Source organism: Equus quagga, chromosome 5 (genome assembly GCF_021613505.1).
Source record: "Equus quagga isolate Etosha38 chromosome 5, UCLA_HA_Equagga_1.0, whole genome shotgun sequence".
NCBI classification, from domain to species: Eukaryota; Metazoa; Chordata; class Mammalia; order Perissodactyla; family Equidae; genus Equus; species Equus quagga.
In genome coordinates, this window is record NC_060271.1 from 67,653,817 (window position 1) to 67,680,740 (window position 26,924).

The 26,924-nt window shown below is 41.4% G+C and overlaps 1 protein-coding gene across 1 annotated transcript in view; it reads right to left on the reverse strand.

Moving 5' to 3' along the window:
- KCMF1 (potassium channel modulatory factor 1) overlaps nucleotides 1–26,896 on the reverse strand; it is a 65,817-nt gene extending 38,921 nt beyond the window's left edge. Inside the window, exon 1 of the mRNA XM_046661620.1 lies at nucleotides 26,515–26,896. Coding sequence (XP_046517576.1) covers nucleotides 26,515–26,530 — 16 coding nt within the window. The 5' untranslated portion in view covers nucleotides 26,531–26,896. The remainder of the gene's footprint in view (nucleotides 1–26,514) is intronic.
- Between the last annotated feature and the right edge of the window lie 28 nt (nucleotides 26,897–26,924).

Here is a 26,924-nt window from a genome sequence, read left to right on the forward strand (position 1 = left end):
GGGTTAGGGTGCAGAACTGTTTAGAGATGGAAGATGTAAAAGCTCTTTGAGAAGCAGTTAAGTTTCGAAGTTGCCTCTCTGACATTATCCTCCACCTCAAGTGGAAAGGGGAAGTTTATTCATTGAAGAGGGGAAAACAGGGTCTCTGATCTAGGGAACTCAAGGCACTGCTGACAACAGAGTAAAGTGCATACTTTACTGAAAGCAGGAGAGCTGGAGTTAAGTAATTACATTATTTCCAGAAAGAGAAAGAGGAGGGGAGAGAGAGACTAGAACACTAAAGAGAAGAAAACTGGAACACAGTCTAGAAGTTTCAATATCCTGAAAGTAAATGGGGGAGAGGAAATAATCAAGAGAATACTTCAAGAAAACTTCCCAGAAAAGAGGATAGGAGTTGCCAGACCGAAAGGACCAACAGAGTACCCAACACAATGGATAAAAGGAGAGCTACCTACCACATTTCAAAAGAGCAGGCAGAAAGGAGATTCTATGGGCTTCCAAGAGAGGGGGTGGGGAGAGAGGAGGGAAGGTCACACACAAAAGATAAAAAATCTGACGTTTTCAACGGGAACAAACGCTGGACACTAAAAGGTAATGCACTAATGTCATCAAAGTTCTGAAGGAACGAATTTGCAAATTAAAAGTCTACACTTTGGAAAGTTATTCAAGCATGAGGATACTATAACAACATTTTCAGATGCGTTAAGTTCTTTAAAAAGTTACTTCCCATGTACCCTTTCTCTAGAAACTACATAAGTATATGTTACCAAAAGAGTGAAAGGAGAGAAAAAAATGGGGAGATGGAATCCAGGAAACAGGAACTCCAATACAGGAGAGAAGCAATGAAAATCACCAGGAGGATGGTAAAATGAGAACCCCTAGAATGACAGCCATGCAGTAGATGAGGGCAACTAGCTCACATTGCAGCAGTGACACTTGAGAGCCACACATACTCAGTGGTCATCACCCACCACTCCTGAATCCATAGTATTGTTTGTTTTACACCGTTTTCTGAAGTGTAACACCATTCAGAAAAGTACACAAATCATAAACACACAGTTTGGTTTTCACAAAGTAAACATATCCTGTGTAACCAACATCCAGATCAAGTAATGGAACATTACCAGAACCCCGAAAGTCTCCCTCAGGCGCCTTCTAGTAACCACCTGAGTCACTATCCTGACTTCTAACATCCTAGATTAATTTCCCGTTTTGTCTATATACGCACAAATATACATCCATATCAATACTTGTAGTGCTTTCCCAGTCATTTGCGCACATTCCCAGCTGAGGTCAACCAAGTTTCTGCTCTACTTTCTCGTTTCAGCTCTTATACTGTAGACAACAGTCCTCTCCATGGTCTATTTAGTGCCATGTTTTTCACCTTTTGGAGGTGATTTCACTGTTTAAAATGACCCCTACGTGCAGTGCTGTCTAGTGCTCCTAAGCACCACAAGGTTGAGATGTGTCTTACAGAGAAAATATTTGATAAGCTTTGTTTGGTCATTAATTACAGTGCTGCTGGCTGTGAGTTCTATGTTCACGAATCAACAATATATATTAAATAAGGTGTCTTTTGGGGTGGCCCTGCGGCCTAGTGGCTAAGTTTGGTGTGCTCCATGCTCTGCTCTGGCAGCCGGGTTTGGGTCCTGGGCGCAGATCTACACCACTTGCCAGCCATGCTGCGGCAGCAACCTACATGTAAAATGGAGGAAGATTGGCATAGATGTTAGTTCAGGGCAAATCTTTCTCAGCAAAAAATAATAAATAATAAATAAAGTGTCTTTCAACAGAAACACACATAAAACAAGGTTACGCATGGATCTGTTGATGAAAATGTGACCTGAGGCTCACAGGAGCCTAACCCTGAATTTCCCCTAGGAGCAATGGTTCAGAATTGGCTAATTCAGTGTTCATGGCAACTTTACAGAACACAACTACCAAGAATAACAAGAATCAACTAACTACACACAAACACAATCATATAGTATTGTACTTTTTCTTTTAGACCTGAAAGACAGAATGGCACCTGGGGCTTCTGGCCCAGGCTCAGCTGCTTGTCTGGACTTGGCTGGTCATGACCATGTGCTGACGAAGCTCCTGCTCTCCCCTCCAGGAAAGAGGTTCAACTGAGGACCCTCATTGCACCTCACAAGTGTTCTGCTCTGACCTGCTCCTGGGAGCCCGGGGTGGGCCACAGTGAGCAGCCGTCCTCTGACCACATCTCTGCTGGACATCTACCCTGGTCCAAACAATGGCCCAGCCAAATCCTTCCTCTGTGGTGGCACTGAGTTTTCAAGGTTCAATCGTGACCTCACCCACTGCCTTCTCCAAAGGGTCTCTCAGAAACACTCAGGGATGCTGACAGCAGACGTTGTTCAGCTTATCCAGTCCTAGGAGCTTTCATCCCATAGTGCAAACTGCCCTTTCCTCACACAGCGAGGTGTGAGCTTGCTACTCCATGTTTCCTAACTAAACAACTCGTTGCTGAGATAGGAATAGATATATTGGGGGTGAAACTGTAGAGAAAGGCAAGAGGATGATCAAGATAAGGTCCAGATAGTGATTATGGACATGTCTGTGAGATGGCCTATGTTTTAATATAGATGGATACAAGATCTTTGTTTTATCTTTTTACTCAATATACATAGTTTATACACTCTTCTGAATGCATGACACATTTCTCACACATACATAAAAATACCATTCTCAAAGAAAGGATTGATTGGCTAGCCATATATCTTAAAAATGACAAATACTGTTTAGTTTTTTTTTCTTTTTAAAGCTATACACTTCTTACGAGAAACTATAAAAGGATATTTTTATTTCCTCTTACTGGGTGAGGACTTTCTAAGCAATACAGGGAACCTGAAACCATAAATAGTGGGAGGGGAGGAGCACACTGTAAATTTGATAATAGGTAAGTATAAAACTTTAATATTGGCAAAAGATTCCATGAACAAAGTCAAATGACAACAGGGAGAAGTACTTGCAACAAATATAACAAACTATGGGCTCTTAAAAATTAAGAAAAAGATCATCAGAAAAAAGACAAATGGGAAATGAGCTATGAACAGGCATTACTGAAGAGGAAATACGTCATTCAAATATGTCTGTGGTAATAAAAGAAGTATGTCTAAAGCCCTCCACAATTTCCAATGCCATTCATAAAAAGGCCTAATTCAAGACAGACTCAGGAAAATCTTAAAGTAGAAGGTTCAGGCATGACCAATAAAATGAAAGGTAAGCTTACAATTCTGTGAATCACAAGCGGCTTCATTCTTAGGTAAGACTGACCCTCCACCTACCAGCCCTCCTCCAAAACCAATTCCACTGCTCTCATTCTGAAAGAGTTCTAGCTGAGGCACCACCTGCAGTTAGCACATAAGTAAGACCTTCACCCTATGCTAATAACATTTTTTAGCTTCCTCACATAGTTACATACTTGCTACATTTTCATTTCACTTGCCCACTTATCTTGTCCCATGGTAAGGTCCTGTACTTGACCCTATTCCATACAATGTTTTTATTAGTGACTTAGAAAATGACAGAAAACATACTTACAAGTTTCGCATGAAAGAAAGGGTTAAAATATTGGATGACAGAAAAGAAATTCAAAGAGAGGTAAATGGGCGTGCTAAAACAAACAAGATGAATTTTTTTTTTAAGGAAGATTAGCCCTGAGCTAACTACTGCCAGCCCTCCTCTTTTTTTGCTGAGGAAGACTGGCCCTGAGCTAACATCGTGCCCATCTTCCTCTACTTTATACATAGGATGCCTACCACAGCATGGCGTGCCAAGCGGTGGCATGTCCGCACCCGGGATCCGAACCGGCGAACCCCGGGCCGCCGAGAAGCAGAACATGCGCACTTAACCGTTGCGCCACCGAGCCGGCCCCATACAAGATGAATTTTTAAAGGGATTGCCATAAAGTCTTGCCTATGGATTAAACACCATTGATGTGATAAAAAATTCTGGATGAATTAACCAAACAGAACTTCAGCTTCAATATTAGGCCAAGATGTGATTCAGTTACTAAAAAAGCCAGCAAATAAACAAACAAGCTTAGGCTACCGACATTAACAGACACACAAGATACCTAACTGTAATATTTCCACAACACTGTACTCTTGTCAGACCATACGTGAAGAACTGCATTCAGTTCTGGGTGTCTAGTTTTAATAAGAAACAAATACAGTATGTGGAGAGAATGGCAAAGGATCTAGAAACTAAGTGAAGAGAAATTACTAAAAGGCAAAACGGGCTATTCAGCAGAAGAGCTGAGAGTAGGTGATGCTGAGGGGATGTGAAAGCTTCAAACTACCACAAAGAAGTAGTACACTTGCTCCCTGGGCAGCTACTAAGGTCAAAACCAGGAGGCACTAAATGCAACGTGGTATCCTGGACTGGATCCTGTAGCAGAAAAGGGACATTAGAGGAAAAACTGATAAAATCTGAATAAGTCTGTAGTTTAGCAAGCAATAACGTACAAATGTCAGTTTCTTGGTTTTGACAAACGTGCCAAGGTAATATGTTAACATTAGGGAAAACTGGGTGAGGAGTATACGGGAGGTCTCTATACTACCTTTGCAACTTTTCCGTACATCTAAAATTACTACAAAATAAAAGTTCATTAAAAAAAAGCAGAAACGAGGCAGATGGTTCAACAAATGATTCTCAAATAGTGTAGTGAGGGCTCTATCAATGCATGGGTTGTGTCAGAGACTAGACAAACTGAAATGTGCTTATGAAAGGATTTCTGTGTATTTTATGGGACACTGGTAGCATCTACATTGGAGGCCAAATGAATTTAGTAGGGCCATCAAAATCTATCTTCAAGTCTGAAAGCCAGAATGTAAAGAACAAAGCTAAGTGAAGGGGATCGATCTATCAACACCAGGGAAGTAACAATCATATGGTAATAATGTTGCAATTGGTCCTTCTACTAGTTTTGAGGAGGACCCCAAAGCCTTCTTTAAGTATTTTTCAAACTATAGGTCATGACCCAGTGAAATCAGTTTAGTCACAGTAGCTCTCCACTGTGAGGTACCACTCCCAGGGGGCATTCTGGAACTCTGTGGGGGGTACTTCTGAGTCATCACAATGACTGGGGGCCCTACTGGTATTTATTGGGATGCTAGGCATCGGGAAATGCAATAAAGAATTGTCCAGCATCCCAACAAGATTTTCCAAATCTTCCACCAGACATTCAAGTAGGAAATTCAAAACAAAACTTTAACATTATCTAAGTATACTACCAAATTCCATTTCCCCCCCATAAACACAAAATATTTTTTGCAGCTTTAGTAAGCACTTATTTTCCAGTTATGCCCTTATCCCGTAAGTTAGGAAAAGACTGCTTTGCTTCATTTAGAACTTTACAAAAGACTGGTTAGCATTTCAGACCTCTAATGACGAAGCGGTTTCTAGTAGCTGAGTTTCTAGTACAGCATACCTGCACCAGATGCTTTTATGGCTGGACCTTTCAAATCGGTAATAGAGACTCCTCTGAACAGATTTATTTCCAAATATTATTGTTAGTAGGGACTTATGAAAGAGGGTTCTTTCCAAATTTTTTAACATTAAAAAATATTTCACATCAAGGTCATCCTATATATAGTTTTTTGTGGTAGAATGATTAGAAATCTATGCTTTGAAAATTAAATATTTTAAAATAATTTTTAAATTTTTTAAAATAATTATTTAATAATTTCAATAATAATAATTTAAAAATAATATTAAATGTTTACTTGGGGGTTGCTATTCTTTTTCTTTTTCACTCTAGTAATGTCCCTCAGTCTACCACATAGCTGTTACTGTTTCTTTTTCTAAGCCATCCTCTCCTCTCCATTGCCTATCAAAGGATATGCTCAGCAGGAGGTTAAGTACTAGAGTCTGAATGCAGGCTGCTAATGGTGGATTCCTCCAGGTTTTCTGTGAGAGTTCCTCACCTCCTTGTCTCATGCCAGGCCATTTCACAGGGAATTATTTGACGCCACACTTATAAATAAGGTCAAACTCATTGGTGAGTATGTGATAGTACTTTTACTTCTCTGTATTAACAGTCTAATTTAATTTGGTATCCCTACATCAAGTAAGATTATTTCCTTCTTTCTCCTATCACATTTGCCCCTCTTTTTAACATTTCCCTCTTTCTCTTATCATATTTTGTTTCTATTTATTCTAACAGTTTATTTTATTTTTTAAATTTTTAAAAATTTTTTATTTTTTGAGGAAGATTAGCCCTGAGCTAACATCTGCTGCCAATCCTCCTCTTTTTGCTGAGGAAGGCTGGCCCTGAGCTAACATCGGTGCCCATCTTCCTCTACTTTATATGTGGGATGCCTGCCACAGCACAGCTTGTCAAGTGGTGCCATGTCCACACCCGAAATCCAAACTGGAGAACCCCAGGCCGCCAAAGTGGAACGTGCATGCTTAACCGCTGTGCCACCAGGCCGGCCCCTATTCTAACAGTTTTTATTCTAGTATCTACACGTATCTCAGCTCTTAGATTTTCCCATAATTTTTAAAGGGTTTGTCTTCTGAGCTGCTTTGAAATCCAAGTGTATTTGCTGTAAGTAGGTGCAGGTACTCAACTACTTCACTGTAACATCTAAGGTAGGTGATGACTTTCTGTTGACTATTTCAGGAAAATCAACAGAATGTTAAAATACATGTTACAAAAATAAATGAGGCACTGGGTCTAAAAGCATTGAGAATCACTACTTTAGTGGATCTTAAACAGAATTTCTTGAAAATTGAACAGAATTGGAAACTATTAAGAGTATACTGCAAATAGTTAGGGTACTGTTTCATGAAACTTTTGTTTCCCTCATGTGTGTGTTTTCCAGGTGCTGTAAAAATGTATTTCTTGCTATAAGTCAAGGTCAAATAAGCAAGACACTGCCAAAGTTCTCCCCCAGTAACTGAACAGACCTATGGTCAACAATTCTCCTACAAGGTCCCTCCACTCCCACTCTGGGGCTCTTGGTCTTACTCTGTGATCTATTTTCCACCTCCACATCCTCCTCCTGTCTCTGAAGCGAAAGCTTTCCCCTTCCCTACTTCCCACATATACGCCTTCAAGTTACTCCCTCAATTTCTTTTTTGCCTTTTCTGTCTTAAAAGCAAACAAACAAACAAACAAAATGTGGGTATGGCCAAAGGCCAAAAGTTGGACCTTTTAGGCATAATGAAATCCAGAAGGTGTAAAGAAAAGGCATATGTCTCCAATAAAAGTGACAATCTCTGGAGCAGCCAAGACACCATATACAAGGCAAATGCAACTGGGAAAAAGTCCTATAATATAGAAAAGGTTTAATACTCTGAAGACTGGTAACAATCAGGAAGGAACAAGCAATTCTATGAGGGCAAAAAAGTGAGTACAATAAAAATTTTTAAATGAAAACTAAGTCACACACTTACCCTGTGATCCAGCAATTCTCACTTCTAGGTATATACCTAGCCACTTACTAAATTATCTCATTGTCTAATCATTTTTAAAGAATCTCTTAGGTTTTCTATGTATAAAGTAATATTAGTAGAAAGGGAGATGGTTTTATCTCTTATTTTCAAATGTTTACTTATAGCAGTTGTTTGATTTCCTGTCTTAATATATTCACTTAATTAGTGGTTCTCAAAGAGGGTGATAACTACCTCCGAGAGAGCTTTTCGAAAATACGGCTTTTCGAAAATATGGTTGTATGGGGCCAGCCCTGTGGCCGAGTGGTTAAGTGTGCTTGCTCTGCTTTGGCAGCCCAGGGTTTCGCCGGTTCAAATCCTGGGCATGGACATGGCACCGCTAGTCAGGCCATGCTGAGGTGGCATCCCACATTCCACAACTAGAAGGATCCACAACTAAAAATACACAACTATGTACCAGGGGGCTTTGGGGAGAAAAAGCAAAATAAAAAACCTTTGGGGGGCCTGCTCCGTGACCAAGTGGTTAAGTTCGCGTGCTCCGCTGCAGCGGCCTAGGGTTCGGATCCTGGGCGCGGACATGGCACTGCTCGTCAGGCCATGTTGAGGCAGTGCATCCCACATCCCACAACTAGAAGGACATGCAACTAAGATATACAATTATGTACAGGGGGGGTTTGGGGAGATAAAGCAGAAGAAGAAAAAAAAAAGATTGGCAACAGTTGTTAGCCCACGTGCTAATCTAAAAAAAAGAAAAAATCTTTGGAAATACAGTTGTCACAATGACTGGGTGTCACCTTGGCATTTGAGAGATCAATGCCCAGGATTCAGAAACCTGCAATGTGATGGACAATACTACACAATACTTTCACATGACTTTCAAATAACCCAATAGAAAAATCTATTCATAATTATTTGAACTTAGAAACTAACTCAATTTTACATATAGACACTAATTACTTTTGCGTGACTTTAACACACACTGAAATCATCAGTAATAAAACTGTTTGGGTAAATTGTTTAGAACTTGACACTATGAATTGTTTAAAAAGAAACAGCATTGATGGCAACATTGTTTAAGATATGTGAATTGCCAACACAACAGGTCTGTTATGGATTTGCATTTCAAGCTGTCACATTCATGGTGATTCTGCATATAAGTACAAAGTATCTAATCTCTCCATTATTTCCCATAACATAATTATGCCTGAGTATTAAAATCTTGAGAATTATTTTATTATACATTATTTCATTTTATTGTTTTCCTTTAATATTAGAGTATTACAGTGATGTCTTTACAGTATGTGAATAAGAGTTCTTTATAGAAAAACTCCAATGAATAAACACAGGAAAAATGATAAGACTTGGAAAAATCAACATCTTGCAACCACTATGAAACAACAGATCAAGAGAATTTACATCAGTGACTGCCAATGGAGGGAGAGGCTGACATTTGAACCCACGGAGACAATAAGACATAATGGGTCTCTCACTGTGATATAATAAGTATTATGAAATATTCAGCACCTATGAAATATTCTTACCAAGACAAACAAACATCAAGAATCAAACCTCTAGAACAGAGTATCACTGGAAATAGAGGAAATTAAGTAATATGTTAAAATGACATCATAAAAATGCAAGCCAGAATACGGGAAATGCCATCAAAGAAAGGATCCAGTTTCTTCAACAAATAAATAGCATTTTTTAAAGGGGGAGGTCTGTTATAGTTTAATAGAGATTTTAAAAGAAATACCAATCAAATGTAATATGCAGACCTTGTTTGGATCCTGATTTTAACGAACTAAAGACATTTTTGAGACAACTGGGAAAACTGAACATGCACTAGGTACTAGATAATATTAAAGAATTAATTATTGTATTATTAATTATTGCATCCCTATCAGCTAAATATTGAAATATCTGTGGGTAAAATGATACGCAGATCTGGGATTTAAAATATTCAAACCCCAAAATGGGAGGGGGCAGGAAATTGACATAAAAATGGCAAAATGTTGAGGTGTTGAAACTGGGTAATAAAACGGGAGTATATTAACTATGTGTTACTCTCAGTCACTTAAAAAAAAATCTTAGTAGAGAAAAGAGAGATAAGAATCATCTCCCTACTCCTCTCTTTACTCTAGGTTGCCACTAACCCTTGAGTAGCTCACAGAGTGTTGATCCAATCAGTGATGAGTTCCTCTTATATCATCATCCAATACACCTGTCCTGTCCATGAGGACAACGACAGTCTTTGAAACACCCTAATGAAGGAGAGACACTGTCTTTGATGACACTTCGAAATAGCAATTTAGATGTCCAATTAAAAAAAGAGGTAAGGTATGCTTGGACTTGGTATACCCTTGATGGAACCTAATCCCTACTATCTTTCATGTGCATTTTCCCAGCAAACTGTTCTTTTCACTGTTCACAAACCTCCCTTGTGTTTCCTGCCTAGGCCTTCTTATTACACACTCACTTCTGCTGAATGTCTATCTGCTTCTACTCTATCCAGGCAAGTCCCTTCTCCACAAAGCTTGCTCAAATCCCTTCTCCTCAGTCTCCCTGCCTTCATCTGAACACTTAGATTTACAGAATGTCAGAAAAGGAAGAGACTATTCATAGCTCTCACTGTCCTACAATTTTAAGTAGGTAAGCCTTTCAGTATCTTCTATATTTTTATACTTCTTTCACCAGTAGAATGCAAATTCCTTGAGGGCAGGGACCACATCTTATATAAGGAAATATACTTTGTATATTGTTAGCACTCATATGTAAAGAATATAGAAGTATGATAAATAGTTGTTTTCTACATCGAAGATGAAAATGATGAAGATGGCTCAAACGAGTGCTTACTATACACTAAGCACAGCTCGAAACATTTTATATATAATAACCATCAACTACAACCACCCTGAGGTTACTAGGCATTATACCCATTTCATGAAATGATGCACAGAGAGATAAACAACTTATTGAGGTCACAGTTAGTAAGTGACCAAGCTGGGGTTTGAACGTAGGCAGTCTGACTCCAAAGTCCCATTCCTAAATTTACTATTCAGTATCTCAGAAAAAACTTGAGTAAATAGGAAAATTTTATCCACTGCAGAAGTGTAGCCTTGGAGTGTCTATACACTAATAAGCTTTCCCTGAGCCTGCATTTTTGGGTCACTTCATTCCAGCAGCATACACAATAGAAAATGGGCTGGAATAAGAATCACAGGATCTGAGTTCTAGTCCTGACTGTGATCTCAGTATTATGACTCAGCCTTTCTAGACTGCAACTTTATTTGGGAAAAAAGGGAAGAAAGCTGATTTCCTTCTGGAGCAAAAGGTCTATTATCTATCTTCCTCTTGATTTTATTGGAGAGAAAAGAACTAAAACAAACTAATTCATTAGTCAGCTGCCAAACTGGCCTAATTCCCACAGGGAGCTCTCTGGCCTGGACCGTCTTACCGCAGCACTGGCAGAGGAGACATTGGGGGCTTTCCACTTTTATGCTCCCTCTTTCCTGCTACTTTGGGAAAAAGACAACATTCATGGGCCCCCAAGCAGACATTTACCTAGTAAAAGGTCTAAGGAACTCGAGCCACAATAAAGTGGAGAAAAGGGCAACAATGACATCAAGTTGTGGCTTTCAGATCTATAATGATATTGCTGAGCATGTACATATTCATACTCATTCAACCAACTGAACTCCAGTTTATTCATCCAAATGGCCTACACTTCTCTACTTGAACAAATTGAACAGACGTCCCTAACCTAACATGTCTGAAACAGAACTCTTGACCTCCACTGCCAAAAATGCTCCTCCCCTCCTCCTGTCTCCCCATCTCAGTAAACAGCCCTCTTCTCATCCACTTGCTTTTGCCTATACTAGACTAGCACTCTACATTCAAAGAATTAAATTCAAATGCCTCCCCACGGCCTATAACGTCCCCTATGATCTGGATCCAGTCTGTCCCCACCTCATCTTCTCTACTTCCCCTCTTTGCCTAGCCAGCTCCAGCTACCCTGTTCCTCAAACGACCTACTCCCAGGGCTTTTATTCATGATGAAGTCTCTGCTTGAGAGGAGTCAGCTCCCCTGAAAGGCCTTCCTGACCACCCTTTTAAAAAGAGCCACACAGACCAGCCATTCACCTTCCATCATATTCCAATCTTATTCCCTCACTCTGCTTTATTTTCTTCAGAATATTTATCACTAACCAAAATTAAATGTTTCTTTTCTGCCCTCCCCCCCGAAGCATAAGCCGTACAATGAGAACCTCCTCTCACCTTTCATTACTCTATGCCCAGTTTCAGTAACAGCGCCTGCATAGAGTATTTGTTGAATGAATGAATTTTCCCAGTCTCAAGGAACTGCCAAGCCCTGTGCTAGGTGCTAAAGATACCTTTAGCTGTTGTCATCTCGCATTCCCTTCATAGCTAAATCTTTAGCTAGTGTTCCCAACTTCTCAGGTTCATTCAGGATTTAACACACTGCAATCTGGGCTCCAGCCCACTCCTTTAAAAGTGCTCATTAAGTTCCACAACCTCCTCACTGCAACAGCTCCAGCCAATGAACACTTCAGTCCTTATCTTCTTGACCTTTCTGCAGCATACTGACCATATCCTCCTTCCAGAAAATCACCTTCCTAAGTTTCAGTGCCAATCCTCTTCTGGTTCTCCTCCTACTCTCCAGCCTATTCCCATTCACACAGTCTCCTGCTCCTTAAATAAGAGTTCCCAAGGCTTGAAGATCAGTCTCCTCACCTTCTCTCATGTTTTCACCACCACTGAGGAATTGACTCTACTACGTTTTTACCTAAGGCCAGACCTCTTCCTCCTGAATTCCAGACCCACATGCTAAGACTGTGCCTGGATTTCCTTACCTGCATGTCCCTTAGGTACCTCAAACCCAACATGCTAAAAATGGAAGTCACTTCTCTTTCTCCTGCCTCTCACCTTCAACCTCAAAGCCTGCTTCTCTGTCCCAGATACGCATCTCAATGAAGGGCACAGCCCAACTAATCAAGCTTTTCAAAACCCTGAGTTTTCCTAGACTTTTTGTTCTTCCAATCCCTATGCCTGATCAATCACCAAATATGTCTCCTGTTTGTGCCCACTACAGCAGTGACCTCACCTTGTCGTACCTTAGCCGACCCACTCCTCCCTGCAAATCCAGACTTCAGAGCACATCTTTCTAAAACACAAACATCGGATCCCTGGATTAAAATTTCCTAAAACCTTACTCCCCGCTGCCCTACCCTCTTGCCAAGGTTCATCTCCTGGCATGAGTCCCTCCCTTTCTGCTCCAGTAATGCTAAATTTCTTATGGTCTCCCTTCAAAGGAAAACTCTTTCTGTTCACGTCTCTCTCCATGGGATACTCTCCCGACACCGCACACCTAGCAATTCAGCAACCACCAGCTCAAATGCATGACTTCTTTTGGGATAGCTTCATGAATTTATCTATAAAACTGAGAAGCCTCCCATGTCTATTCTTTCACTCTACGTTGTAAGGATAAATTTGTTATAGTTCTTACTACACTGTACTATAATCACCGGTCTCCTCTTAGAAGACTGCAACTCTCTTTGTTTTTGTCCCCAGTGCCTGACACAATGTTGTACTCAATACATTAAAGGACTGGATTAAAGCAGGGGTTAGCAAACCTTGGCCCCCGGGCCAAATCTGGATCACCCCGTTTTTATACAGCCTGCTAGCTATGAATAGTTTTTATACTTTTAAATGTTTAGAAAAGAAAATTTTAAAAAGAATACTATTCGGTGATGCCTGAAAGTTATATGGAATTCAAATTTCAATGTCCATAAAGATTGACTGCATCATAGCCATGCTCATCTCTTATGTTTAGTCTTATGGCTGCTTTCATACGCAAGAGCAGAACGGAGCAATTGCAATCGAGACCAGATGACCTACAAAGCCATATTTGCTATCTAGCCCTGTCCAGAAAAAGTTTGCTGACCTCTGAATGAAATATAAATGAACGTGGGCTTTGATTTCTGACAGAACTTGGTTCAAATCCTAGCTTTACCACTTACTATCTGCATGACTTAGGACAAATAACCTAACCTCTCTGAGACTCAATTTCCTAACTTGTAAAACAAGATAACATATCTTGCTGGGTTGTTTTAAAATTTTACTAAGCCTTTTAATTGAGGTCCCTGCATAGGAATCAGTCTATAAAGTGCCCAGTACAAAGCATAGCTTGATGTTGAGAAGCCAGTCCTAGGTTTGAATTCCAGCTCTATCACAGACTGTGTGACGTTGGGCAATGTATTTAACTTCTCAGTGAATCAATTTCCTCATCTATAAAAACGGGATAATAATATATATCTCACAGGACTGTTGTGAGAATTAAAAGAGTTGATATATGTGAAATGCTGAGCACAGTGCCTGGCAGATAGTAAGTACTCAATAAATATTACTACTAATGTAGCAGATGCTTGGTTAATATTAGTCGTCCCCCCCCCCCCCCCACCTCTTCATCTACTCTACCTTCCACCCCTATTCAAAGAAGCCTACATATAAAGAAGTCAATACTTGCAAGACGGGTGGTCAGCAAAGGGTCTTTGTGGCTTCCAAATCACCTCACAATCATAGTTCTCTTAGCTCTGATCCTCCCTTCTCTAGATGCTTTCTTCCTTAGAAATCTAGCCAATGCCCATGCTTCCATGTAGGTGCTATAAAATTCTTATCTCTAGCCAAGATTTCTCCCTCCTGAGCCCCAGTGCAGTATTTCTCAACTCCTGATTTCTACTTAATGTCAAAACCTGAATATTATTCTTTCCCCATCTTTCCTCCATCTCTCCCCTCCTATGTTCTCTATTTACTGGAAGAACCTGCTATTCTTCCAGCAACCTGGCTGGTCGTCCGGAAATGATACTTTAGTCCTTGCTCTCTCGCAATGAGACTTTATCTCAAGTCATCTTTTTCCTTTTTGTTCCTACTTCCATTGACTAATTCAGGTCCTCTTAACCTAGCTCATTCTACCAAAAAGCCTCTAACTGGTTTCCCTGCCACATGCACCAATTCATCCCCACACACTACACCACACTCATCTTCCTAAAACATAACCACTTTTCATCAAGCCCTTTCTCTACTTAAAACTTTTGGTGCACTACCCCTTCTTCCATCCCATAATCTGCATGGAGAAAGCGTGTGGCAATCAAAACACTTCCCTATCTACCTTGCTGCAATCTTCCTTTCTAATCTTATCTCCCATGACAAAAATACCCTCACCTTACATTTATGCAGCACTTTATCTAACTGAGAAAACATTCTTCTCGCACTGGCATTTCATCTCCACAACAACCCTGGGAGAGGGGCTAGACAGGCATTAGCATCCTCCCTTTACAGAAGAGAAAACAGACTTCTAGCACTGAACAGGAGGTCAGAACAAACGGGTCCTTGTCCACCTCCTCCTCAGAATCTCAGGTAAGTCCATCAATCTCTCTAATACCTCACTCCTACCTTGTACATACAGGGATCTTCTGTTCCAGAAACCAGTCTCCTCAGTGTTGTCTGATCCACCTCTCTCCAACACACCTCGTTTTCTTAGCTTTTTACCTCTTACCATTCTCTTACCTGGTAGACACCCCTATCCTCAACTCTTGTTATGGAAATACAGTAATTATTCAAATCTTGAGTTTAAGTGCCACCTTTTCGGAAAGGCCTTTTCTGACACCCAAAAAACATTCTATTCCACTTGCCAACACTACGGAACTTGCAGTAATCGATTTGCCACTTCTTGCTCCAGTCATATTACAACTGTTTATTTTCCATATTTAGACCTTCCCATGTGGTGCGCCCCCACCCCCCAACAAGAGGAAAAATGATTAGAGTTTCCTATTTACCTCACAGTATCTATTATACTACCTTGTACAAAGGACCCGAAAGTTCTGGATTAGACACCCTAGGCCAGAGTTTTTCAAATAGCAAGCTACAACCCATGAGCAGAATGTGAAATCAATCTAGAAGGTCACAACTAGTATTCCTGTTTTTAATGAAACAGAATAGAAAATAGGATACACCTCCCACGGTAAAGAGGAGTACTCTTTTGCGAAACTCTTATTTCTCTACCTATGTATGTAACCAGTGGATCATCATATCAGATACATTTCTTACTATGTGTTATATTTTTTTGAAGTGTGAAAGCTGCTAATGTAGATGACCCAATTTCTAGGCTTAAGGGTTTTACATTCAAACCAAGGAGATACGTGTTCTCCACCAAACCCCACAGCCTTCAAGAAACATCAGCTAAATAGAACACATAGCTCCACAGGGGCTGAGGAAAACAAAGCTTAAAGTGATGAGCACAGGGGAAAGTTTGTAAAGAAATGTGTCTTACAGATGTTGGAATGTGCTACAACCCTAGGTATTTAGTTTCCAGCCTCTGCCACTTGTTTAGCCAAAAAGACCCCTCTATAGAAAGAAGAAGGGCTTCTAACACCTATTTCCCAAAGCACTCACAGTTAAGCAGTCCTCACTGCAGCCTGCAATACAAGGGATAAGGCGCCCCCAGCTAGGCCAACTGCATTCCCTACCGCTCTCCCCCTCAATCCCTGACCTCAAGCCACAGTGGCCTTGCTGCTGTTCCTGGAACATTCCAAGTTTCAGGGCCTCTGCACTTGCTGTAACCTAAAGGCATATCCTTCCTCCTTTAAATACCCTTCACTTAATTCAGGTTTTTTCTTTTAATGTCCCATCTTCAGAAAGGCCCTCCCTGACCACTGTATCTAAAGTAGGCCCCCACTCTCTAGTCCCTCAACCTGTTGTATGGCTTTTCATAACTGTCACCTCCTAACAGCATTACATATTTATTCTTTTATGGTCTATCCCAGGGATCCACGAACTTTTCCTGTAAAGAGGCAGAGACTGTAAATATTTTCAACTTTCTCTGTCACAACTACTCAACTCTGCCACTGCAGCACAAAAACAGCTTGGACATTACGTAAATGAGCAGATGTGGCTGTGCTCCAATAAAACTTTATTTACAAAAACAGGTAGCAGGCCAAGTTTGGCCCACAGGCAATATACCCCTGGTATATTCCTTCTAATAGAATGTGTATATTCCTAGGGAAAGGAATCTTCTCTGTTTTGTTCACCATGGTATCCCTGTGGGCAGAACAGTGCCTGGCCCCAAATACACATTTAATAAATGTGTGCTGAGTAAATAAAAATAAACAATACTAGTCTGGAGAGGGGAGCTACACTCCTCTCCCACCTCCTTAGGTAAGAATAACATGGTGTTCAAGCAGAATGAGCCCAAGGTCAGCAGCTCCATTTCCACTTGGTTAGTATCAAACCATGAAAAGTGGTCCCTCAACCGTTATGTGCCCAGGTCACCAGCAAAAACCATCTCGCACGTAAATGCCTTTGGTCTTAACTGGGTCCAGGTAGGTGGTTGAGCTTATTCAAGCACAGACTGCTGGGTTCCACCCTCAGAAGTTCTGATTCAGTAAGTCTAGGGCAGGGTCCAAGAATCTGCATTTCTAGTAAGTTCCTGGGTGATGCTGATACTGCTGGTTCTGAACCACACTTTGAGAACCACTGGATGAGAGCACTCAAAAGCTATAGTACTAGCTTTTTCATGTTGTTATTTAAAAAAAAATTCCAGATGTTTCAGTGATCTGGCAGGAGGGGGCCTGAAAAAGAACAGAACCATCAAGCTGACTGCTCAGTGAAATTTGCTTCAGTAACATAAAGGCGGAAAAACATGAGGTCTTTAATTTTTAACAGACTATCTTCCAAACACTCTATTTTTACTTGCAAATCTAGTTTTAACTGGCTAAAACAATAAGCCAAACAGGTAAAAGAGAGAAATCACCAGTGGGTGGCTAACCTTGATAGGGGGCTAAGTATTAGCTCTACAATCGGTTTCCTTAAACTACTTTACAGAGGACTCATAACCACCTGCTTTTCTATTGTTAGATGCTAAGAGCCATTTTAAGATGGATACAAAGGTCCAATCTCATTACAATGAAATACACCTACAATAAATTACCAAGCCTAGAGGTCACTTTCTTCAAATAATGAAAGGTCTATCATGACCAGAGAGAACCAACAACGATCCTCTGAATTCACCAGCATAGAACTTGCAATGGACTGGCAACAATTTTTACAAGTTCTACATTTGTCAACGCAGGAGACTTTAAAATAAGTCCCCAAACCCACACCCTGAAACCATTATTTACTCCTCTAACCTGAACAGCCCACAAAGGAATTAGAATTTATATACATTTGTAGCTGTTTATAAAGTCGGTTTCTATTGCAATGGTTATATGTAGCTAAAGTAGGTTAAAAAATAATTTTAAGATGAGAGAGTAAGGTAAAATCTAGGTTCTTAGGAGAGAAATTGAAGAAGCAGAAATCCAGAATGTTAATAACGGACCACTAAGTAGATGGCAATACTGTATCAAAATATACCTACAAAAAGAGACAGCATCTGCTCAAAAGATGAATTAGCAGACTTCCAATGTACAAATCTAAAGATGTTTCTCAGCTAAGATCAAGCATTTTTTTTCTCCCCAAATATACATAGTTGTATATTTTAGGTGTGGGTCCTTCTAGTTGTGGCATGTGGGAAGCCACCTCAGCATGGCCTGATGAGTGGTGCCATGTCCATGCCCAGGACCTGAACCAGCGAAACCCTGAACCCCTAAAGTGGAGCCCGCAAACTTAACCACTCAGTCACGGGGCCAGCCCCTAAGATCAAGCATTTTTGATGAAAATTTAGCATCTGGGCCAGCCTGGTGGCACAGTGGTTAAGTTCTCCCATTCCGATTCGGCGGCCCGGGGTTTGCTGGTTTGGATCCTGGGCATGGACCTATGCACTGCTTGTCAAGCTATGCTGTGGCAGGCGTCCCACAAATAAAGTAGAGGAAGATGGGCACAGATGTTAGCTCAGGGCCAGCCTTCCTCAGCAAAAAGAGGAGGATAGGCAGCAGTTGTTAGCTCAGGGCTAATCTTCGTAAAAAAAAAAGAAAAAGAAAAAATAGCATCAGATTGAAAATGTGCTAAGTGTAAAATATACACTAGATTTTTACAACTTTGTAAGAAAAAAGTAAAAATATCTCATTAACAATTTTTATGTTGATTACATATTGAAATGTTATTTGTGATATATTGGGTTAAAGTACTAAATTATTAAAATTAATTTCACCTCCTTAATTTTGTTACTGTGGCTACCAGAGAATTTAAAAATAATATGTGGCTTGCATTAGATTTCTATTGGACAATGATGTTCTACCCCAATTCTGCAAGTAGATTTGCTATCTCCTCTTCCTTTCAGTGATTTCTATGAAGCTTGTAGAAAATGATATGGAGCAATGAATGAACATGAAGATATGCAGTATGTCTGACATGGAGTGAAGAGCCTTGATCCTAATATAGGAACGCGACAGGTCAGGTGCTCATCCACTGTCACTTGAGGTTCTAATCACCATTTTTCCTAGAGAAAGAAAGATTAGTCCCATCTTTGCAATCACTATGTATATCCCTATCTATAGCTATACAAGCACACTGCACAGTTTACATTCATTTCAAATTGCAATTAACCATATCAGAATCCCTAGCAGTGTTAATAAGGCTGAACACAAGATCTCTCAGTATAAAAACTGCCTGGTTCCCAGCACCCAACCACCCCTAGCTCCCAGCACGTATTTCATTCTTACAGAAAAGAGACACATCTGTAACAACTCCTTTATATAATCCCTGCCCATTTTACTTCAATGTCCTTAACTCCTAAATTAGCAAGCTTCTCATTTGCTTGCACTGCCAGACCTCTACAACCAAAGAGGACACCAAAGGAGAATACTGGTTGAGGAAGAATAACAGAAGGAAGCAGGGTCTAGTTACTCACCCCAAGAGTTGCTAGATAACTATTAGGACTTCATAAAAAACCATGCTGAATACAAAAATTAAGTGTTTAATCCTTTGAGCTCTTTTCTCTCTAAGCATCAAAAAGATACCTACAAACCTATGAGGAGTAACCTCCTTAAACATACTTTAACATATGCAGATGTGTGTTCAGACTTTCATAGTCTAAGGACAATATTGTTAAGGAAAGTACTGCACTGCTGGGCAGAATTAGAAGTAATTGTGAAACTTAAATGAAAATAAGCTTAAAAAAGAGCAGGGTGCAAATATTGCCAAAACATTAAAATAATTACATGACTTAATTACCCTGTCATAAAAAATAAACTTCAAGGACTAATTCCAGCACACTGGAAAAGAGCCACAGCCTATGCAACAGGAAAGCATTTAGTTCCCAAACATGTGCTTCAAAAACCCACTGATTATTATCATCCTGCAGCAAGGGTCAACAACTTGTGGCAAGCTCTGGAGACGACTGTGAGTGGTACTTGAGTAGGTAGTCCATAAATTTTCACTGAATGAATGATTGAATGAACCAGAAAACTCACACACACAGTGCAATTTATATGCAGAACCCATGGCCACTTAATCTGAAACCAGAGCCAGAAGTAGACAAAACAGCACCCCGAGTCCAGTCCCAGGCCACGCCCCGAGAAGTCAACTCCCCTGTTATTTTCAGTCTGTAGGTTATTCAGCCCCTCTTACTTTTAAGTTCCAAGTCCTCTTTCCCACAATCTCCCTCCCTCTTAACCAGCTCCCCAGATAAAAACAGAGGAGAGCATTTTCCAGGCTCACCATTTTTCAGACAAGTACTGACATCTCCAACAATCAAATGTTCACTGGGCCTCCCAAAGGCCAGACACTATGCTAGTTGGTAGGGTACAAAGGTAAGTGTAACACTATACCTACCCCTCCGGTAGCTTGTGGGGGGAGGCTGACAAGTAAACAACGACAACATAAAAAATGCCTGGAGAACAAGGCAGGAATGCCTCTGGAGGGACCCTTACCTTTGCTGGGTGGGAGAAGAGGGTGAAAGTTTTAAAGGAACAATAAAAGGAAAAAAAAAGTCAAAACCAAAAAATAAATTACAGTCAAATACACTTGTGACTGTTCTAATAGCCAACTCATCAAGTTAGCACTCTAAAGTGACTCTCCTAATGAAAATCCTCTTACTACAGAAAAAGTAGAAGTTCGTGACACTGGCACTGAGTACTAGCAAGAAGGAAAAAACCCCACACAATTTAGCAGGAGATAATGTACAAACCTAATTAGTCATGACATGTCAAGAGGCTTCACTCACTTATTGTCTGTCCCTCCTAACTGAAGGTGACTTGACTAACCCCCTCTTGTGATTTCAGGTGGTTTTTCTAGCAGCACTGATAGATTTGCAGGAATCCATTCATAGTTTCTCCTTGATACCCCTTGTGGCCATTGGCAAAGTCTGCTGGACTGCTGGTTGGCACTGTGGCCATGGAAGAGATAAAGTGACCATGTACATGAACTGGATGGACTCCCACTCTGCTTTGTTATTATTCAGAAAGACAACAACTAAAAATACGATTGACAAACACTGTGGGTGAGTGGAGAGAGAGGTAGTAGGGATGGCACCCTGGAAGCTGCCTAACAAGGCAATTCATCTCTTGCTAGTTTCACAGGACACTGAATTTTCACCTCCTGGTACCAAGCTCTTAGGACATTTCATCAGGCAAGAGAGCTGGTGTTCTGCTTCTGACTCCCTCTGGCTACAGATCATTTCCAAGCTTCATGCCCACCCTGCCTAACTTTCTTCTGCCAACATTCTCCTGGCCTCTGGTCCTTCCCATACAAAGAACACCCTCTCTTTTCTTGACCACTCAACTTCCTTCCTATGAAATCTAGGTAATATGTTCCCTTGGGAAACTGTCTACCTCATCCCATATCTCCAACATGAATCAGGACATGGCTAACATGTAAAACTTACCATATTTAAAAAATGCTCTCATCTGTATACTTCTTAAGGGCTCTTTTCTCAATTTTAAAGAGTAACTTCAGAGACCAAGAAAACTATACTTTATCATTTTAAGGAAATAAAAACATCATGGCTCCTAACACAACACTAAAATTAATACAAAATTAATCTTTTACGAACAAAGATTTTAATTATGCACAGCATGCTACTTTTAACTTTTATGAATATGAAGTGAAGGAAATGTTCCGAGTCCATATTCATGAAAGTAGTCCCACAGAAATATTTACAATGTAATAAAAAACACACTATTTCTAGGATAATCCAATAATACCTTAACCTTCACTAAAAACAACTTTTGGAACCTCCATTGTAACAAAGCAAAACAAAACAAAACAAAACCTCAGCAAATGTATGTGGTAGATGTTATAAAGCTGATGTTTTGAAAATTGTTATGACTCATAAGTGCATGGATTTCTTTTTAAAAATGTTTCAAGCCTAATATGAAAGGATTTGCTTGGGCATTTCTCATCAGAAGTCTCATAAGTTTCTACTGTGAAAAAGTTCTCAATCTTTAAATAAGATTGTTGCTAATATATCTTAAAATTCTAAGACTAAAAGGATTTTTTTCCAAATTGAATTTCCAATTCAAAATGAGAGGAAAGTTATATTTTATTACATTTTAACTTAAACGTGAATGTCAAAATACGGGAAAAATAGGCTTCAAAATCCGCTTTGTATGAAACCATGAAATCAAAGACCCTAGAAATTAAAATATTTACATTCTTATCTATCCTTAATTGAAAGTCAAGGTAAATGTAATTCATGATTTATTGAAATTTAAAAAGTCTTGAGTAAGAATGTCATAATCTTTTAATATATCATAGTTAAAGTAAAATAAACCGTCTGACATGATGGTAAAGATCTTTTCATTGGGAGTCAATTTACTTTGCTACAGGAGGGCAAAAGTCACCACATTAAAATCACACGCTAATTACCAATCCTGGCTTTGCAGTCCCCAAATCCTGAAAACGAAATTATTGTAGTTCACGCAGGGATTATCTGCATGTGTTTTTAGCGTCAGAGAGCATTCTTAGAGAAAATTTACATCTACTAACAAAAGTGGTACCATTTCAAAAAATGGTACAACTTTCAAAAACTGGATTAATGGTCTACTTACTTTTGTACTTTTCATTTTGAAAATAAACAGTATCAGATGCTTCTGAGAATAACATGACAATATGATCTACTGTCCATTTATACACTATCATTTTTACATATAAAAGTCTTCTAAAATATAAATTAGGTAAACATAAAGTAAACATAAGGACTCTTTGAAATTTCAAACAATTTTATCCAAAATCAAGAGTAGCCCACAAAAAAGTTAAGAAGGCACTCCAGAAAAAAAGTGTTAGAAATCACAAAAGATTCCCTCTCTGAAGCTCGGCAAAATTAGGAAGAAAAGAGTTGGTAATTATTTTGTCATCAATTTGTTTATCCCTTCCTTATGGCACGTCTCACATGGTGCTATAGAAGCTACAAGCATCTATGGACACATGCATCTTCCCCCCTAGATTTAAGATGAGGAGCTGTGTCTCATTCATTCATCCCCACATTCCTTGGTTCATAGCAGTGTCTTATACATAGTAGCAAATGAAAAAAAAAAGGTTGAATGATTTAAGGCAATAAATGTATTCCTAACTCCGGGTAATCAATTAGGCTCCAACTTAAGTAAGAACATTCATAATTTCATTTTAGCTAATAAGCACTGAGTAATTTGATATTTTTTTTTAATTTGCAAAGCTATTAAATGGATTTTAAGCTCTGAATAACATACTCATATTTTAAATGTATTTAAAAGAAATTACATAGTGAAACATTACAAACATTTCCTCTTACAAAGTAGAAAATGACTGGTTTCGCTGTGTGCAACACGGTACTAGACGGTGTTGGTATGGTGAACTTAGAGTGGCTGGGCACTAAAGTAAAATGTTTGTTAACATGGCAAGAACACTACAAAGTGAATTAAAAGAAGCCCTAGAATTCTGGCTGGAAATTCATAATGGGCAAGCAGGAAAGTACAGCCACTCAAGTCAGAGTCTGGGAAGGTGGCAGCCTGTCTCCCATCCTTGAGAAACAGTTACTTCTATCCCAATCTGCATGGTGCAGCTGTGTAAACTGAGGTACGGAACTGGTTTAGTCCATGGACTTACTCCTCATTACCCAAAGGAAATGATGGAATGAATACCAAACAGACTGGGCCCCTTCGGGACTCCCAACAATTCCAGTTTCATCAGCTCTCTAAAGCTCTACTTTAGAGCAGAAGTGGCCAAATTATAACCCACGGGCCGAATTCGGCCACCTTCTGTGTTTGTACAGCCTGCAAGCTAAGAATGGTTTTTACATTTTTAAATAGTAAAATGAAGAGTCATATTTCATGACACATGAAAATTATATGAAATTCAAATGTCAGCATCCATAAATAAAGTTTTAATTGGAACACTGCCCTTCTCATTCATTTACAGGTTGTCTATAGCTGCTTTTGCACTACAATGGCAGAGATGACAGAGACCTTGCGGCTCACCAAGCCTACAATATTTACCAGCTGGACTTTTTCAGAAAAAGGATGCTGATCCTCTGGGCTACAGTATTTCTCCATGCTCCTGGTTGCATGTCCTCTCTCAGAGGTAGTCCACTGCTTCACAAGGCAGAGACTCTAAGCTAGACACATGTCCATCTTGGAGCTGTATTGTCCAAAGTTACATCATTACATATAATATAGGGCAACTCATTAAAGTGGGCACAAAGACAAAGTAACAAATTACACCCATACAGAAGGCACTGAAAAGGAAGCACAATTCAAGTACAAAATTACAGGCAGCACAGTTCAGATCTTTTAACCAGACTACTACATCCAATTCCGGGTCACACTACGGAAAGGAAACAAGAACCAGAGAGAAGCTGGAGATGGACAGATGATTAACAGAACTCAAAATCAAGTCACTAAAGAAATGCCAAAAGAAATGGGATTAGTTGGCCCAAAGAAGAGAATGGTGAGAAAAGAATCATAACAGTGAGGATGTCAAATTCTACATTTGTTGATAGGTTAAATTCCTACCGACAAAATAATGGCAGCCTGAACTAATATTCCATAAAACGTACATCTAATGAAATAAATGTGATTGTGGAGACTTCCATTCCTGTCTTGGACCACGAACTAGACCCTCAAAAGATAATCACTTGTCAAATATGGTACTATAAACCTTCAACTGGGGGATTATAGGAATGTTCCTTTTTCAGAAACATCTGGCATTATGTAAGTTACCAGAAAAGGTGTGCTATTAATGTGCTGAGGTTCAGTGATATTCAAGTAACGAAAAGGTAATAGAAATTTCACAACTACATGCCTTTCTACAGGACCAAATAGGGCAAAATGGGCTTAAATTACAGAATTTGTGTTACATTCAAGAATGTTGGCACTGTGGGATTTTAATTACTGTAAAAGATTACTGAGGTTAAAGGAATCTTCCCAGGACACCATTCAATTAGAATACTCAGTCAGAAACTATCTGGATGTTTTCTTGAAGCATGGAGAATGGGTCTCAAACACACTTCTTCCATTGCTATGATTCTGTAATTTTAACTCTCCCAGTTCTTAGATGAGTAAGAGAGCCTGCAGCCATTGCTCACTTTCGTTTTGTCTTCAAGGTGGTCAATGTGCACACAACTACAATCTAAGATAAACTTTAATATCCCAAATTAAAATTTGATTGTAACTTTAATTACAACTTTTTAAATTACAGAGATAAAAAAATGGGAAAACAGGCATAGCTTCCATTTTTTATGAGCCTAAGTACCTTATTACTTCAAAATGTCCAACACTTGTACACAGTAAGAGAACAAAATAAAGTATATTTCCTATTAGGTTTGTGAATCCTTGAACACAAAATGTTCTTTGAGTCAATCTCAACATTGCAATTATTAATGCTAATTCTGAAACTTGCTCTAAATATGCTTTTAATCAATCTGAGTTTTTCAACCTCGAAACTCTAAGATCTGTATTTCCCTAAGAATACCCTTCCAACGGTGTGAAGCACACACTAATCTGACTCACTAAACTTTCTTCACTCCTGCATCACCCATACAAGGCTTTAAAATTACGAGTGCACAATACTTTCAAGCCACTTCTACAATCTTGCCTTAACCTTACCAGGTTAAACTTTTTGCCAAGTCTCTTAATACTTTTTATTTAAGGACGTGTGGTAGTGAAACAAAGAAGACACAACCCACCTCCCCCTTTTCTAAACCATATGGCAGTAAATTGAAGTTAACTTATGTTTCTACCAGCTCAATGCCTATACATAGGCCCTAAACATTTTTCCCTTTGTGCCCCGGGATTGGGCTAGAGCTGTCTGCTTATTTGCAACTGTACCCCAATCATGTTTCTAAATCGCAAAACAATGTCCCAAACGCCCCCTGATCATTAACAGACCTCGCCGCGGTCATTTACCAATACCCGGTTTAGGGAGGTAGTGCACGCAGGTCTAGGGGCCCGCGGCCGGCCGGTCGGCAGCGAGTCCCGCTCCCACGGGGTGACCGAGCAGGGAGTTTGCTCGCCGCGGCCGGGCCGGATCCGCCCCGGGAACTTGGTTACCCGAGCCCAGGGCCGCGCCGAGGCCTAGCCGCGAGGCCAGGGCGGGCTCCGGGCGGCGGGGGCTTCCCGTTCCCCCGCCGCAGAGCATTCCCGCCCGCCCCGCGGTCGCCCGCAGGCAGGGGCACCAGCCGTCGTCTCCCGGCGACCGGACGCGCCCGCCGGGTCCCGGGCCGGCTCCTCTGTCTCCTGCCGCCGCCAGCGGCCCCGCTCGGCGGCCGCGCCGGGCCCTTCCGGGGCGGTAGGAGCGCTAGGCCGCGCCGGGGCCCGCGGCTCCGGGGCCGGCCAGGCGGGCCACGGCGTCCAGTATCAGTCCCGAGGGCCGAGCTCCCGCCGGTAACGGGCCCCGCCGCCTCCCCTCCCCCTCCCCATGACAGTGCAAACCCTCCGGCCGGCCCGGCCGCCCCGCCTCCGGCACCAGGCCCAGCTCAGGGCCGCGGCCGTGGCGGCGGCGGCGCCGCGGCTCTCCGCCCTCGCTCGCTCGCTCTCGGGCCCGGCGCCTCGGGCCGGGCTTGGGCTTGGCGAAGTAGCCGCCGCTTCCCGGCCGCCCTCCGCGGCGCCTGGCCCGGGCGGGGTAGGCCGAGGCCCGGGCGGAGGGGGTGGGGGCGGGGGCTCCTCTCACCTTCATGTCGGGACATCCTAGTTCAGACGGTGGCGGCGCGGCCCCTCCCGGGCTCCGGCTGCAGTGTCCCCCGCGGGGTCCCGGCGCTGCCCGCGCCGGCCGGCCGACTCCCACTCGACTCCCGGGCTCGGCCGCGGGGGCGGGGTGGGCAGGGGAGCGCTCCCGCGGCGGCGGCGGCGGCGGCGGCGGGGAGGCGGCGCGGGGCGGGAATGGGGCCGGGCCTGGCCGGGGCTGAGCTCCTCCAGGAGGCGGGTCCGACGCCGCCGCTCCGCCGGCGCCCGCCGTGACTCGGTCACTCTCGGGCCCGCCGGCTCCCGGCTGCGGCGCCGCGCTCCGCAAATCCCGCTCCTCCCCTCCCCCGGCCCACCCCCCGCCCCTCTCCCCCGGCTCCCGGCCGCCGCCTCCTCCTC